The sequence below is a fragment of the Falco cherrug genome, chromosome 16, assembly GCF_023634085.1.
Source record: "Falco cherrug isolate bFalChe1 chromosome 16, bFalChe1.pri, whole genome shotgun sequence".
NCBI lineage: Eukaryota > Metazoa > Chordata > Aves > Falconiformes > Falconidae > Falco > Falco cherrug.
In genome coordinates this window covers 4,073,031-4,085,796 of record NC_073712.1, presented here as the reverse complement: position 1 = coordinate 4,085,796, position 12,766 = coordinate 4,073,031, and the positions used below count along the sequence as shown (strand labels likewise).

The following is a 12,766-nucleotide window of genomic DNA, read 5'->3' as shown; positions in this document are numbered from 1 at the left end:
ACCCCAGTCCTTCCAACTCACCATATTCAGGTCAGCTTCAGGAACGGGAGCTAAGCAACCTCCTCTCCCTCAACCAGCAGCAGGCACATTCCTCTCCCCAATGGGAAACAAGCCCCAGGGGTAGAGGAACCAGGCAGGTGGGGCTAATGCAGCAGCCAGACCTTATAAACCCCACAAATCCCATGATTTTAACCCAACTGACCACAGCTGATGGTTAACACCTTCTCCTCCTCCCACCACACCCAGCCATGGGGCTGCCAGGACCTGGCAGCATCTCTTCCATGGTCTTGGCTCCTTTCCCCCCCCCCCCCCCCCCCCCCCCAAGGAGCTGCCTGCTGGGTCATCCTGATGCCAGAGCATCCTTCATGCCAGCCCCGGAAATGGAGTGGAAATGCTGCAAAAGTCCCCCTTGAATGGTTTGTGTCCTCCCCCGTGCCCCACGCCGTACCCTGCCCTTGCCATGTTGTCACCTTCCCTCCTTCCCTGACCCCCCCTAATTTAGGATTAATCCAAACCACCCCAAATGCCTGTGCTGGCAGGGCTCAGCCCCGCTGCCCTGGGGTGCAGAGGGAAGAGGAAAAGGGATTTCCCTTCTGGTTTTGAATTTTCTGTTACAAGGAACTCTATAAATAGGTTCTTACACAAACTGCGTGTCTCCAGAAGTCAAAACCTTAAAGAAAACAGAACTCAACAGTTTTCACAAGGTTCATTAGCCCCAAATTAATGATAAAATATTTAAATCCTAGAATTATTTTGATGGGCTTCTGCTAATGCTGTTAATGAGCAGCATGGTTGCTCCTAGCTCCGTGGTGGCTCTCAGCAGGGTGGGGGATCCGGCATTGCAAAAAATCAGGTGGTGACCAAATGCCCTGATTTTGCTGGGGGGAGAAACGCTTTTCTGCTCTTTTTATTTTTTGTAGGGAGTGAATGGCTAGGTTCTTCACCCAGATACAAAAACCGTCCTGGTCCTGAAGTGCTCTCCCAGCTTCATCCCTGCCAGAATCCTCACCCCTTAAACAGGTGAACCGCAGCTGCTCCGGCTGGATTTTGATCTGTCCCTAACCCAAGGCTGGATTTCCCCCCCCGCCAAGAGCAGCTCAGCAGCAGGAGCTCAGCCAACCATGGCACCTGGGCATGAGGTTGTTTTTAATTTGATTCTTAACTACGTCTGATGCTTGCGATTAAATAAAGCCCTAAACTCTCCATAGGGTTCCGCGTAGCGAGTTGGGAGCTGCCCAGTTCTCTGCGGGGTCTCTCCCACCGCCATCTGCCGGTCACCATTTAGCAGGGCTGGCAGTGACCGTGACCTAAAACAACCCCGCAGCCAGCTGGTTTCCTGCAGCAGGAGAGCTGGTGCTGCTGGGCTCCTGCTGCAGGATTTCAGGGAGAAGGGAAATGCCGAGCTGCAGGGCAAAGCGGGGGCAGAAAGGTGGGGAAAAGCAAAAAAGCAAAGGTCTGATCCCGGCATCGCTCCTGGGCTGCGAGTTTATGCCTCGCCGAGACCCTTTCCCCGTGTGCTGCTCATCCGCTGATGTCTGGAACTACTTGGCTGAGGAATAGAGGTGGACTGGAGAAGGTGATGTTCTCCAGCAAACGTGCTGCAGAAACACAGGATCTGGGGACACACTTGCATTTAGCATCTTTCTCTGCTGTGAAGGTGAAAAATTGTGTGTTTGGGGGCGGGAGAAGCTGGCTGCTGGACCTCTTAAAAGAGGGAACCAGAAACACTCCAGCCCCCCTTTTGATCTCTTTCTTTTTTCCTCCAACTTCTCTTCCTCTTGCTTTCCTTGACCAAAAATTCCTGGCGGGGACACATCTCTGCTTTGCACTCAGCTGGGGGCTCGGGGAACATTCCCTACATCATCCTCGATCATCTCCACCTCCTGCTGCTTTTACACAGGTTTAAAAACATTAAGTTGCAACCTTGCAAAAACTGGCCCCTGGATGCTTTTGGAAAGCCGAACCCACACCCCCTTCAGCACCTCCAGGAGTAATTCTGCATAAGCACACGCTCAAGAACATTTTATAGATGGAATAAGCAGGTCCCTGGCCTCTGGATCCCCCAGCGAGACACTGCATGCCCCACAACAGGCTTTTACAACAGGATTTATTCAGTGCATGCTCTGGGGATGCACAGGACACAGCATCGTGGAGGAGGACACAAATATTTGCCTTCAGGTCATTCTCCACCTCATCTGTTTAAGAAATCAAGGGATGCAACAACCAGAGAAGGGACTGTATCACCTAGTCCCTTCCACCGCTCCGCAAAGCTCATCACATATCCAACACACCTTACTGGGAACCTTCCAGTGAAGGGAGCAGAGACATGGGGCAATAAACCACAGTGTCCCAGACAATGAAAGCAGCCCTGCAACAAGTCCTGGAACCGCTGGTAACCTCTGTCACCATTCACTCGTCTCTCTTGAGCTCAAATTGTACCAGCACATGTGATGACTTGTTGCTCCTGGACCAGGTTCCACCACACGCAAATTATATGTCAACTGGGATCTGCATCTAAATTCAAATACACAGCAGTTACGCAAGGAAGGAAGCCATGCAGAAGAAAGCTGCGTGAAGGAGCCCGTAACTCCTCTTTAGCGCTGAAGGTTTTTCTTCTGTGCATGATGCACCCAGGTGCAGGCACACGCGTAAAATAAAGTGGTGGCAACGGACTAACTGTGGAATGGGTACATGCGGCACAGGGCAGAAGAGAGGAAGGAGGCAAGGGCCGAGGGGTGTGAGGAGGAGAAAGGAGTACATCTGGGTAGTACTGGCCACATACTAGAACCAGGAAGGGAAAATAAAATCCTCTCCTGTGGGGGGAAAAAAAAAAGCAAAGCCACTCCTTCTGGACAAAAAGGGAAGAGATGAAACTTCTCCAAAACTGAGATGAACAGGCACATCAGGAAGGGAAAAGAGCATTTTTGTTGGAAACTCATCCTGACAAAGACCAAACCACCACGTCTCAGCTACAAACACCAAACCCAATGACCATGTCTCATCACCACTCGGGTTTCCAAGTCATTCTGCTTTCCCTGGGGACACGGTGCAGCGGGGCCTGCCAGCCACACAGGTGGGTGGGATAGCTCATCACTTCCAGTCTGGAAACGGACCAGAAGCCCAGGCTGGCTGGGAGGAAAGGAGAAGCATCCAAGGTCACCAGCATTATGTCAGACCCTCCTGCCCTTGGGTCTCTTCAGGAAGGGGACCAGGTTCCCATGGGACTGCCAGCTGCCCTTGGCTTGTCGGGGCTGGAGCAGATAAGGCAGCATAAGAAGAGAGTGTCAACCTGAATTGTCCATGATGTCTCCCAAGCCCACCATGGCTGTGGAACTACCAATGCTGAAGAAAGCCTTGGTGACTGGTGCAGGGACAGCTGAGAAAGACCATTCAAAGCAGAAGGCCCACCAGGATGACACTGGGTAGGAGGAGGAATGAAAGCCCCAAGCAGGTACTGGGGGCTCCAGCCGTAGGCTGATCCATGCTTGTCTGATCTGAGTTTGTCTCCGGTTCTTCGGTGTCCAGGGCACCTGCTGGCAGAAGAGAAGAAAACATGGAATTAGAGGTGAAGATGTGAACAACAGAGGAACTCCCGCTCATGCAGCTCCATCAGTGACGTGCACCAAGACACTGGGAGGTGCGAGGCAGCAGTGCACAGATCCAGCGGGGGCTGGTGCGTTAGTGGGGAGCAGGCTGTAAACAGAACCATGCTTCACGAGCGAGACATCCAACCGGTCCCTTTCAGTGTTAGAGAAAAGAGTGAGGGGAAGGCTCGGTGCCACAGACAAGAGGAGGATCCAGAGGACCAGTGCAATACTGGGTCCTCCCAAGCGCTCTCCATGCTGCGTGGGGATCATCGAACATCTGAGGGTCCATGCCAGGACAGACCCCACAATTACCTTACCTGAGAGGGAGGTCTGGAAAGCAGGGCTCTGCCCTTTTTTTTCTTTGGAAGATGATGTTAAGCGCAAGAAGGTGGGCTCTTCGGGGCTGAAGACCACTGACTTTGAGGGGGTTATGAGCTCAGCTTTATTGAAACCTAACCTGATGTCTGGAACTACTTGGCTGAGGGATGGAGGTGGACTGGAGAAGGTTGATTTCTCCTTCCCATCCTCTTTGACACCTGTATTCGTTTCTGGGACTGGTTTGGGGCTGAAGGCTGGGCTTTCTAATAAGGCTGGATCCTCTGTGGTTAAGGGGCTAACAGACCCTCGAGCGTCTACCTCTGCTTCTGGAGATGCTTTATAATCCAGGTCTAATGAGGGCTCAAAAGAAAGAGTCAGCCCCGTTGCCTCAGTAGGACTGGATCGTTCTGTTTCAGGGGGTTCTGGCTTTGTGGTTGTGGAAGTTTGTGGTTGTGTCTTTGCTGCTGTGGTAGGTGCTGGTGTTGTAGTGGTGGGTTTTGGCTTTGCCGGTGTTGTAGCAGCAGGTGTTGGCTTGGCTGCAGTGGTGGTGGGTGATGGCTTGGCTGGAGTGGTGGTTGTGGTAGGCTTTGATGTGCCCATCGTTGTGGTGGGTTTTGGTGTGGTGGGTGTTGGCTTGGTGGTAGTGGTAGCTGTGGTGGTTTTTGGTGTGGTGGGTGCTGGCTTGGCTATAGTGGTGGCTGTGGTGGGTTTTGGCTTGGCCATAGTTGTGGTGGGTGTTGGCCTGGCTGTAGTGGGTTTTGGTGTGGTGGGTGCTGGCTTGGCTGTGGTTGTGGTGGGTTTTGGTGTGGTGGGTGCTGGCTTGGCTGTGGTTGTGGTGGGTTTTGGTGTGGTGGGTGCTGGCTTGGCTGTGGTTGTGGTGGGTTTTGGTGTGGTGGGTGCTGGCTTGGCTATAGTCGTGGCTGTGGTGGGTTTTGGTGTGGTGGGTGCTGGCTTGGCTGTGGTTGTGGTGGGTTTTGGTGTGGTGGGCATTGGCTTGGCTGTGGTTGTGGTGGGTTTTGGTGTGGTGGGCATTGGCTTGGCTGTAGTGGTGGCTGTGGTGGGTTTTGGTGTGGTGGGCATTGGCTTGGCTGTGGTTGTGGTGGGTTTTGGTGTGGTGGGTGCTGGCTTGGCTGTGGTTGTGGTGGGTTTTGGTGTGGTGGGCATTGGCTTGGCTGTAGTGGTGGCTGTGGTGGGTTTTGGTGTGGTGGGCATTGGCTTGGCTATAGTGGTGGCTGTGGTGGGCTTTGGTGTGGTGGGCATTGGCTTGGCTGTGGTTGTGGTGGGTTTTGGTGTGGTGGGCATTGGCTTGGCTGTGGTTGTGGTGGGTTTTGGTGTGGTGGGCATTGGCTTGGCTATAGTGGTGGCTGTGGTGGGTTTTGGTGTGGTGGGCATTGGCTTAGTGGTAGCAGTTGTGGTGGGCTTTGGTGCAGTGGTTGTTAGCATGGTGGGCTTTGGCTTGGCAGTAGTAGTGGTGGGTGCTGGCTTGGTGGGTTTTGGCTTGGCCATGGCTGTGGTGGCTGCTGGTGTTGCAGGTTTTGGCTTGGCTGGGGTTGTCATTGGGAGTGTGGTGGCAGGTTTTGGCTTGGCTGGGGTTGTCATTGGGAGTGTGGTGGCAGGTTTTGGCTTGGCTGTCATTGTGATGGGTGCTAGTGTTGCAGGTTTTGGCTTGGCTGTGGTTGGGAGCATGGCTGTGGTTGTGTTTGGGAGTGTGGTTGTGGGTAGTGGCTTGGCTGTGGTTGGAACCATGGCTGTGGGTCTTGGCTTGGCTGTGGTTGGGAGCGTGGTTGCGGGTTTGGGCTTGGTTGTGGTTGGGAGCGTGGCTGTGGTTGTGGTTGGGAGCGTGGTGGTGGGTTTTGGCTTGGCTGTGGTTGGGATTGTAGTTGTGGGTGATGGCTTGGCTGGGGTTGTGGTTGGAAGTGTGGTTGTGGGTCTTGGCTTGGTTGTGGTGGGCACTGGTGGTGTGGGTTTTGGCTTGGCTGTGGTTGTGGGTTTTGGCATGGCTGTGGTTGGGGTGGGTGGGCTTGCCTTTGCTGTCACAGAGGCCGGAGTGGTCTCTTCTACTGTGGGTTCTGGTGAGAGACGAAAAGTGCCATGGGTTAGGGCTGGGGTCCTCAGCGGATCTCCTGCACTGAGCAGGGCCAGCAGAAAGCAGTGGGGGGTGAAGCAGCAGCTGACCCCTCTCAGGTCACCCTGGAGCATCCCTCACTCTGGGGTTCCCAACCTGGAGACATCTCTACTCCCTCACGCAACCTTCTGCCCCTCAAGGGGCATCCTCACGGGGCAAAACTTGCTGGCTAAGGGGGTACGAGGTCCTTGTCCGACCCTCCTCGTCCCGAGGCAGCTGACCTGTCCCAGGGGCTGCCATCGCACCTGACGTCTCACACTCCAGCCCTGGAACTGTGGGTCCAGGGCTTCCTGATAGCTCCAGGGGGGTTCAGAGCTTGGACCCCCAACCCAGGGGTCTGGGTCCCAGTAGCCTGTCAGGGGACACGCGCCGCTTTGCTTCACTCACCGCACAAGGAGTTGACGCAGACTCTGCCCTCGGGACACTGCGAGCATGAGGGTCCTTCCTTGTACGGCTTTCGGCCTTTCATGTTACCCCTGGTGGCAGAAGACACCAAGAAAAGGAAGGCGTGAGAGGGGGAAGCGCCCATCCCAACGAGGGGTCTGACTCAGCTGGCGTATCCCAGCCAGGGCAGAACTCAGGTTTCACGTAAAAACCAGGTCTCGGTCTCCTGCCCCAGGCTGTCAGCGCTGGTTACTCCACAACCTGCCCCCAAGGCTGCTAAAACCAGGGAGACAGCTCCAAGGGCCAGATTCTCCACCACCCTTTAGAAGAGAGCAGTGGGTGGGCATTCAGACAAGTGTCCTTGTCTCCCTTCCCCTCCGGACCCCTAAGAAGGTCTGCAGGTGATGGCTGCTCTTGGTGTCACCAGCTCCAAGCACCTGGTCCCCAGTGGAAGTCCCAGGGCTCTGCAAGCGGGAACCCACCTCTCCTCCCACGTCCAACCCTTCCTGCTGGTGCAAATGGGCTTCTCCACCCCAGGTGACCGCTGCTCCTGGTGGGGAGGAGCAGGGAGTTTGTACCCTCGGCTACTGCGACATCAGTTCTGGGCAGGTCCTGGGGGGGGAACGTCCCTCCCCGCGTCAGTGCCAGGAGCTGAAGCAGACCTCGGCAGTCGCAATCGCGGGCGAGGATCACCAGACAACCCTTCCTTCCTCCGAGACCAGCCCAAGATAACAAAAGCCTTTCTTGGAATTGCTTTGCTTTTACTTCTGAGCAAGGCCAAATCCTGCTCTGCTACGAGGACATTTCCAGCACCGAAACCCACCAAGCTGCGTGAGGTGTGGGACTTACGGGGGATAATAGTTGCAAACAAGCAGGTACATGTCCTCTGTTTCGATTCCATCGATCTTCTCACAAAACTTTGCCCCACAGCCGATCTGATGCGTGCTTGCCCAGACCACCTAAGACAAAGATAGAGGGTGAAGGTGAAGTGGTTGGGTGAAGGTAGATGTCCTGTGGGCAACCTGTGCCCTGGCCTTGAAGGCTTCTCTGTCACTACACCAACAGCCCCTTCATCTCTTCACGTGTGCCCCAGATCCCACATCCCCACATTGCTCCAGCATTCAGGATCCTGCTGCTGCCTGGACCACCTCTCAGCCTAGGGCTGCAGCCCACATTCCTATATGCCACAGCTTTCCTACCACATAGTCTGCCCAGGTAGAGCATCACCATCTCCGCTTCGGTCCTGGCACCCCCCATCCATCCATCCTCACATTTGCCACCACCGTCTCTGCTCCTCCTTGCTCCCACCCAAGACTCAGCCATCTCTGCCTAAGACAAGCTGGCACCCACCTCTGCTCAGCATGACCTGGGCTGCAGAGCATGTTTAAAAAAAGGTCTTCTCCAAAGGGCTGCTCACGGCTGTCCCTGTGGCTGACCGTGCCTGGGTCCCCCTGCGTCACCATGATTCCCACCCGGCTCCTTTGCAAGGACTCTGGGAGAAGCTGGGGCTCTGGTACAACTCCTTTCCCAACAGCCCCATCCCTCCCCACCACCGCCCGGTACCTGGGTGTAGTGGCCACACATCTGCCCGGGGACACACGTGGAAGTTGTCAGGTTGTAGTATTTCTCCTCCCCATTCCAGTCTTCCACGGCAAATTCCAGGTCCAGGGTTGGGGCCATAGCGAAGAGGTTTTCCCCCCGTCGGCCCCTCTCCTTGTTGTGGTCCCAGATGCACTTCTCTGCGTAGGCTTGAGCAAAGGCCTCCAACTCCGCGTCCCAGCTCTGAAAGGAGCTCAGCGTCAGTGCCCAGAGAGGGACACTGGGCTCTCCGACACCAAAAGGACACATACCCAGGACCCCTGGGCTCTCTGGCCACCATTTCCCCATTGACACGTAAAATTCAAATCCCTGCCCAACACGGCCCTCAGGAGAGGGGAGCTCCACCGTCAGCTCAAAGAGGAGCAGGTCAGCGCATCGGCGCGACTCTCACGACCCCAAGCACGTCTAACGTCATCGCGGAGCATCCTCAGCTCAGTGTGGACCAACCGTGAAGTCGGGTGGTCGCAGGGAGGAAACTCACCCCAGGCCACGCAGGAGGGGGCTTTGGGACACCCCTCTTTGATCAGGGTGGGGATGGGAGGAGAGCGGGGCGCATCCCCCCCAGCAGCTGCACAGACACTGGGAGCACGCGCTCCTGGGGAACATCATCTGCTCGCCTGGATCTGAGAGGCGGCCGCTGGCTGCGTGCCAAGAGCCAGCCCCCCCCCCCCCCCCCCCCCCCACACACACACACAGGCCGCCAGCTGAGCCCACTGGCCACACTGATATGCAGGAGGAGGAGGAGGAGGAGGGGGAGGAGGAGGAGAAGGAGGTGGAGGAGGTTTTCTCGCAAGGAGGCACACGGGGAATCCTACGCTGCAGCTGTTTGGCCCGTCCTTGTGCCATTTGATGGAGACAGCCGCTTTGCTTCTGCCGCAGGCTGGAAGGCAGCCCGGCCAACAGCGTGGCCTGGGGGGGATCCCCCCATTCGGAGCCAGGGCTGGATCCAGCGAGGGACAGGGTCCTGGTGCAGGGCACGTCACCATCGGGGTGCTGAGCGGGGGAGGACACGCCATGGAGCAGCAGTGCTAAGGGACTAGGGGGGAAGGGAACACCGAAATATCTGGATGGGGGCACAGTGCTGGTTGACCTCCCGCGGTGGCTCTGGGCCAGCGTGACAGCGATGGCTGGAAACCCAGTCTGGGGAGCGCGCATCCCTCTGGCACGGAGCTGGGCTGCGTAAACGGGCGACCCACACCTGCAGGGTTTGCCTCATTAAAAACTAGAAACGTGGCTTTAGGCTACGTATCCCCCCAGCGCTTAACTATTTCCACAGCAACCAGAGCCGTGTCCCAAACGGGGTGACCTCAGCTGGGCACGGTGCCATGGCAGCAGGTGAACTTGGAGGCGAAGGCAGCCCAAGCAAACATCCCGGGAGGGAGGCGAGGACGATGCTCTCATCGAAAACCTCTACCAAGAAATCATCGGGGCTGCTGTAAGCTAAACATTTGTTGTGCTTCCAAAAAAAAAAAAAAAAAAAAAAGACAACAACAACAGCAAAAAGCTCCAGAGCACAAGCGGGTCCTGGGTGTTTAAGCAGGAGCAAAGCAACGCTGCGGAGGGAGCATCCCAGAGCACGCAGTCCAGCTGGGAGCAGCAGGCACAGGCTCAGGGTTGCTGCTGACTTCAGGACCCTGCGAGATCGTTTCTCTCAGGCTTGCTCTAAGACTTTGCCTCCAAAGCTCTTCTACTCCCAGTTTTCTGTGCCTTGCTCCGGTGGGTGCCCGCGGGTTCATGGTGCTTAGGGTGCTGGCTCCATCCCCTTCGAGCCCAAAGTCAGCAGTCAGACCCTCCTACACCTACATATCACTTCTTGCTTCATTTAGTTGGCAAGTTCTCGTCTACCAGCCCACAAAGGTCTAATTCAGCCTGGGCAACATTTGGGCCAGGCAGGGAGGTCTCCTCCAAGCACCACAAGAGGAAAGCACCCCAGCTATCCACACTAAACAGTCCTTCTCCTCCACAAGTTCTGTTAACAGCGAGAAAAACCACGTGTGGTACAAGATACAACACGATAGGCAAGTCTTAATCAAATCAAGGATGCGAAGACAAAAAGCAGCATCAGCTCGAGAGCTCGGGTTTGCTCCCACTGAGCCACACGTGATGGTGGGCATCTGACTGTTTCCCCAAGCAAAAAGGGGGATCCCCCACCCCCAAGACAGCCGTGTGCAAGGCACGGTGAGCATTAGGAGCATGGTGGAAAGCTCAAATAATGGAATGGTCGTCGTGTTTGACGTTGCCGTTCCCTCCTCTAAAGAAAAGCTTGTTCACCTGCAAAGGTGAACACCACGCAGCAGGCGATGCCCCGCAGCAGGATTCCTCCCTCCAGCCCATGGCACCAGCTCATGGCAAAGTCTCACCGGCCTGTCCTCCCCATGGCAAGGGGCCCCAGCGGGCACTCAGTGAGTGAGAGCTGCTTTGCTTTCACACAGACCACCGAGGGGCTCGCATCCCACTGAGGAACTCCCAGAAACCATCAAAGACAGCTCTATAGATGAAAGAAAACTCATCTCTTCAGAGGGAATTTGGGGAACCCCTCCAGGGATGCCCAGCTGTAACCCCGCTCTGCCTCCCCTAGAGCAAACCCCGATCCCTCCTGGCATTAGGATGGAGGCTTGCACTGCGCAAACACCTTCTGCACGCCTGCAGCAAAAGCCACTTACCATCTTCAGCATATCCATAGCAGGGGGAGACACCTGGGAGCGGTATTTGTTATGCCCGTCCAAGATTATCTTCTTTTCTTCATCACTCAGGGACCAGCTCAGCTCCAGCGCTGTGAGCAACAGGAACGCAGGAGGAAGACCTGAGCTCAGCATCGTGCAGCCAGCTTCTGCTCTTAGCAGCCCACGGCTCTGGCAGTTGGATTTAAAGCACCTCCCAAAAGCAAGGAACACCCAACAGCCTGAAGATTGGGGAGGAAATGTATTTCTTTATTAGAGTGGAGTTTCGGAGCCACGCGGTACACACCCATCTCACATATCGGCCTTGATGGAGAGGCAGCAGCATGGCCGGTGCCAACAGGCACGCAGGGTCCACTCCCCCAGGCAGACCCCGCGCCTGAATCATAATCCCTGGGTTGGCATTTTTCACCTAAACCTCTGCTGCTCCGAACGTCAGGCGTCCCCTTAGCCCCCGGTTGTGGGTCCTCTCTTCTACCCCCGTCCCTTTTCTCCTAAATTGTAATAATAATAATAATCATCATCATCATCATCCCTAAGCAACCAGCAAAGCCCTGTTTTACACAAGGGTCCTCCCCTGTCCCTGGAACGCAGCTGCGTCTAGAAACGAAGGCAGCAAGATGCAGCCGCTGAGAAGAGTTTCCAGCGACTTCCCAGCTGGGAGCCAGAGCCCACCTCGCCCAGCCCCACATCCACGCTGGCCGCACTGGGGGGAAGCAGCGGGGGGCTGAGGAATGGCCCCCCCGGGGCTCCCCCAGCCTGCTGGGAAGCGGGGAGCAAGCAGAGGGTTGATGCCCCTTCCCTGTGCCACCTAAGCAGGAGAAGAACAGCTGAAATTGCCCCAAAAAAGGAGGGGCTGAGAGTCTGTCACTGCCGGCTGGAGCGCCCCGAGCAGGGGCTGTGTGGGGACAGGCTGTGCCCCCTCCCCAGGGCTCAGCATCGGGTGTCCTGGACCCTCCAGCCTGCCCCATGGAGACCCTCCATCCCGCCCCACAGGGACCCTCCAGCCTGCCCCATAGAGATCCTCCAGCCCACCCTGTGGAGACCCTCCAGCCCCCCCCATAGAGACCCTCCAGCCCCCCCCCCCATAGAGACCCTCCAGCCCACCCCACAGGGACCCTCCAGCCCACCCTGTGGAGACCCTCCAGCCCCCCCCATAGAGACCCTCCAGCCCCCCCCCCCCCCCATAGAGACCCTCCAGCCTGCCCCGCAGAAACCCTCCAGCCCCCCCCCCCCCCCCATAGAGACCCTCCAGCCTGCCCCGCAGAAACCCTCCAGCCCCCCCCCATAGAGACCCTCCATCCCACCCCACAGGGACCCTCCAGCCCGCCCTGTGGAGACCCTCCAGCCTGCCCTGCAGGGACCCTCCAGCCCTGCAGCCTCTTCCTCCCCATCTGCGATTGTGCAACCGCCCCGGCTCTGCTCCAGGAGCTCCTTCGGGGATCGCAGGCTGTTCGGATCAGCGGGTGGGCAGCTCTGGCCAGCAGAGCCAAGTTAATCACACGCTGTCGGCTCTGCCTCCCCCTCTCCCCTCCTGGCTCCCCAGGCAGCGCTTTGCCATCTTTCCTGTTGCTTTGGACCATGCTGATCACCCCTCTTACCACAACAGCTCTCCTACTGCCCCCCAAATCTCTTACCTCAGCACCTTACCTTCTCCTTCGTTAGGTCCTGGCTCTGCCATACTCTCAAGAGTGGAACAATTTCTGCAAGCAGGGTCTGAGGGTGACACCTCGACGGGTGATCTTCAACTCACCTGGTCACACTGGGGCCCCCGTGTATTGCTAAGGAGTCTGGGTCAAGGCAAACCTGTCTCCATCATGAGACACCTCAACTGCTCTGCTGCTGCGTCTCTGGAGACCTGGAGAAACATCTAGAAAGGACCCACGTTGGCTGCAGCTCCTGCTGGCCAGCTCACGGGGCCCTGGCTGGCGAGGAGCAAGGCAGTGCTGAGAAGACCCCAACGCACGCACTGCTCTCTGCAAGCGAGGTGCGGAGGTGAAGGGCCAAGCCCCCCATCACCCCCGGCACGGCAGCATCCTGGCTAAGCCTGGCAGGAGGTAGCGCAGCAGCAAGGA

At 56.8% G+C, this 12,766-nt stretch overlaps 1 protein-coding gene across 3 annotated transcripts; it reads right to left on the bottom strand.

Annotated features, from left to right (window-relative positions):
* Positions 1 to 1,735: 1,735 nt before the first annotated feature.
* PI16 (peptidase inhibitor 16) lies at positions 1,736 to 11,595 on the bottom strand. 3 transcript variants are annotated; one of them, XM_055728403.1, is made up of 6 exons: positions 10,677 to 11,595; positions 7,978 to 8,196; positions 7,264 to 7,373; positions 6,418 to 6,506; positions 3,905 to 5,974; positions 1,736 to 3,533 (listed from the first exon to the last, which is right to left on the bottom strand). In XM_055728403.1, the coding sequence occupies exons 1-6, from the start codon at positions 10,827 to 10,829 to the stop codon at positions 3,391 to 3,393; spliced, it is 2,784 nt and encodes a 927-aa protein (XP_055584378.1). In that variant the 5' UTR covers positions 10,830 to 11,595; the 3' UTR covers positions 1,736 to 3,390. The 3 variants fall into 3 exon arrangements, with proteins under 3 accessions (XP_055584378.1, XP_027672465.1, XP_027672464.1); XM_027816664.2 differs by lacking the exon at positions 3,905 to 5,974 and having other exon boundaries at positions 1,737 to 3,530; positions 10,677 to 11,546; XM_027816663.2 differs by lacking the exon at positions 3,905 to 5,974 and having other exon boundaries at positions 1,738 to 3,533; positions 10,677 to 11,546.
* Positions 11,596 to 12,766: the final 1,171 nt, after the last annotated feature.

Excerpts from the sequence above, each read along its gene's own strand:
- PI16 (XM_055728403.1), bottom strand. The coding sequence starts at position 10,829 with ATGCTGAGCTCAGGTCTTCCTCCTGCGTTCCTGTTGCTCACAGCGCTG. Across the intron at positions 5,975-6,417 it reads CTGCGTCAACTCCTTGTGCG|AACCCACAGTAGAAGAGACC; the intron begins GTGAGTGAAGCA and ends GTCTCTCACCAG. Across the intron at positions 3,534-3,904 it reads TTTCCAGACCTCCCTCTCAG|CAGGTGCCCTGGACACCGAA; the intron begins GTAAGGTAATTG and ends CTCTTCTGCCAG.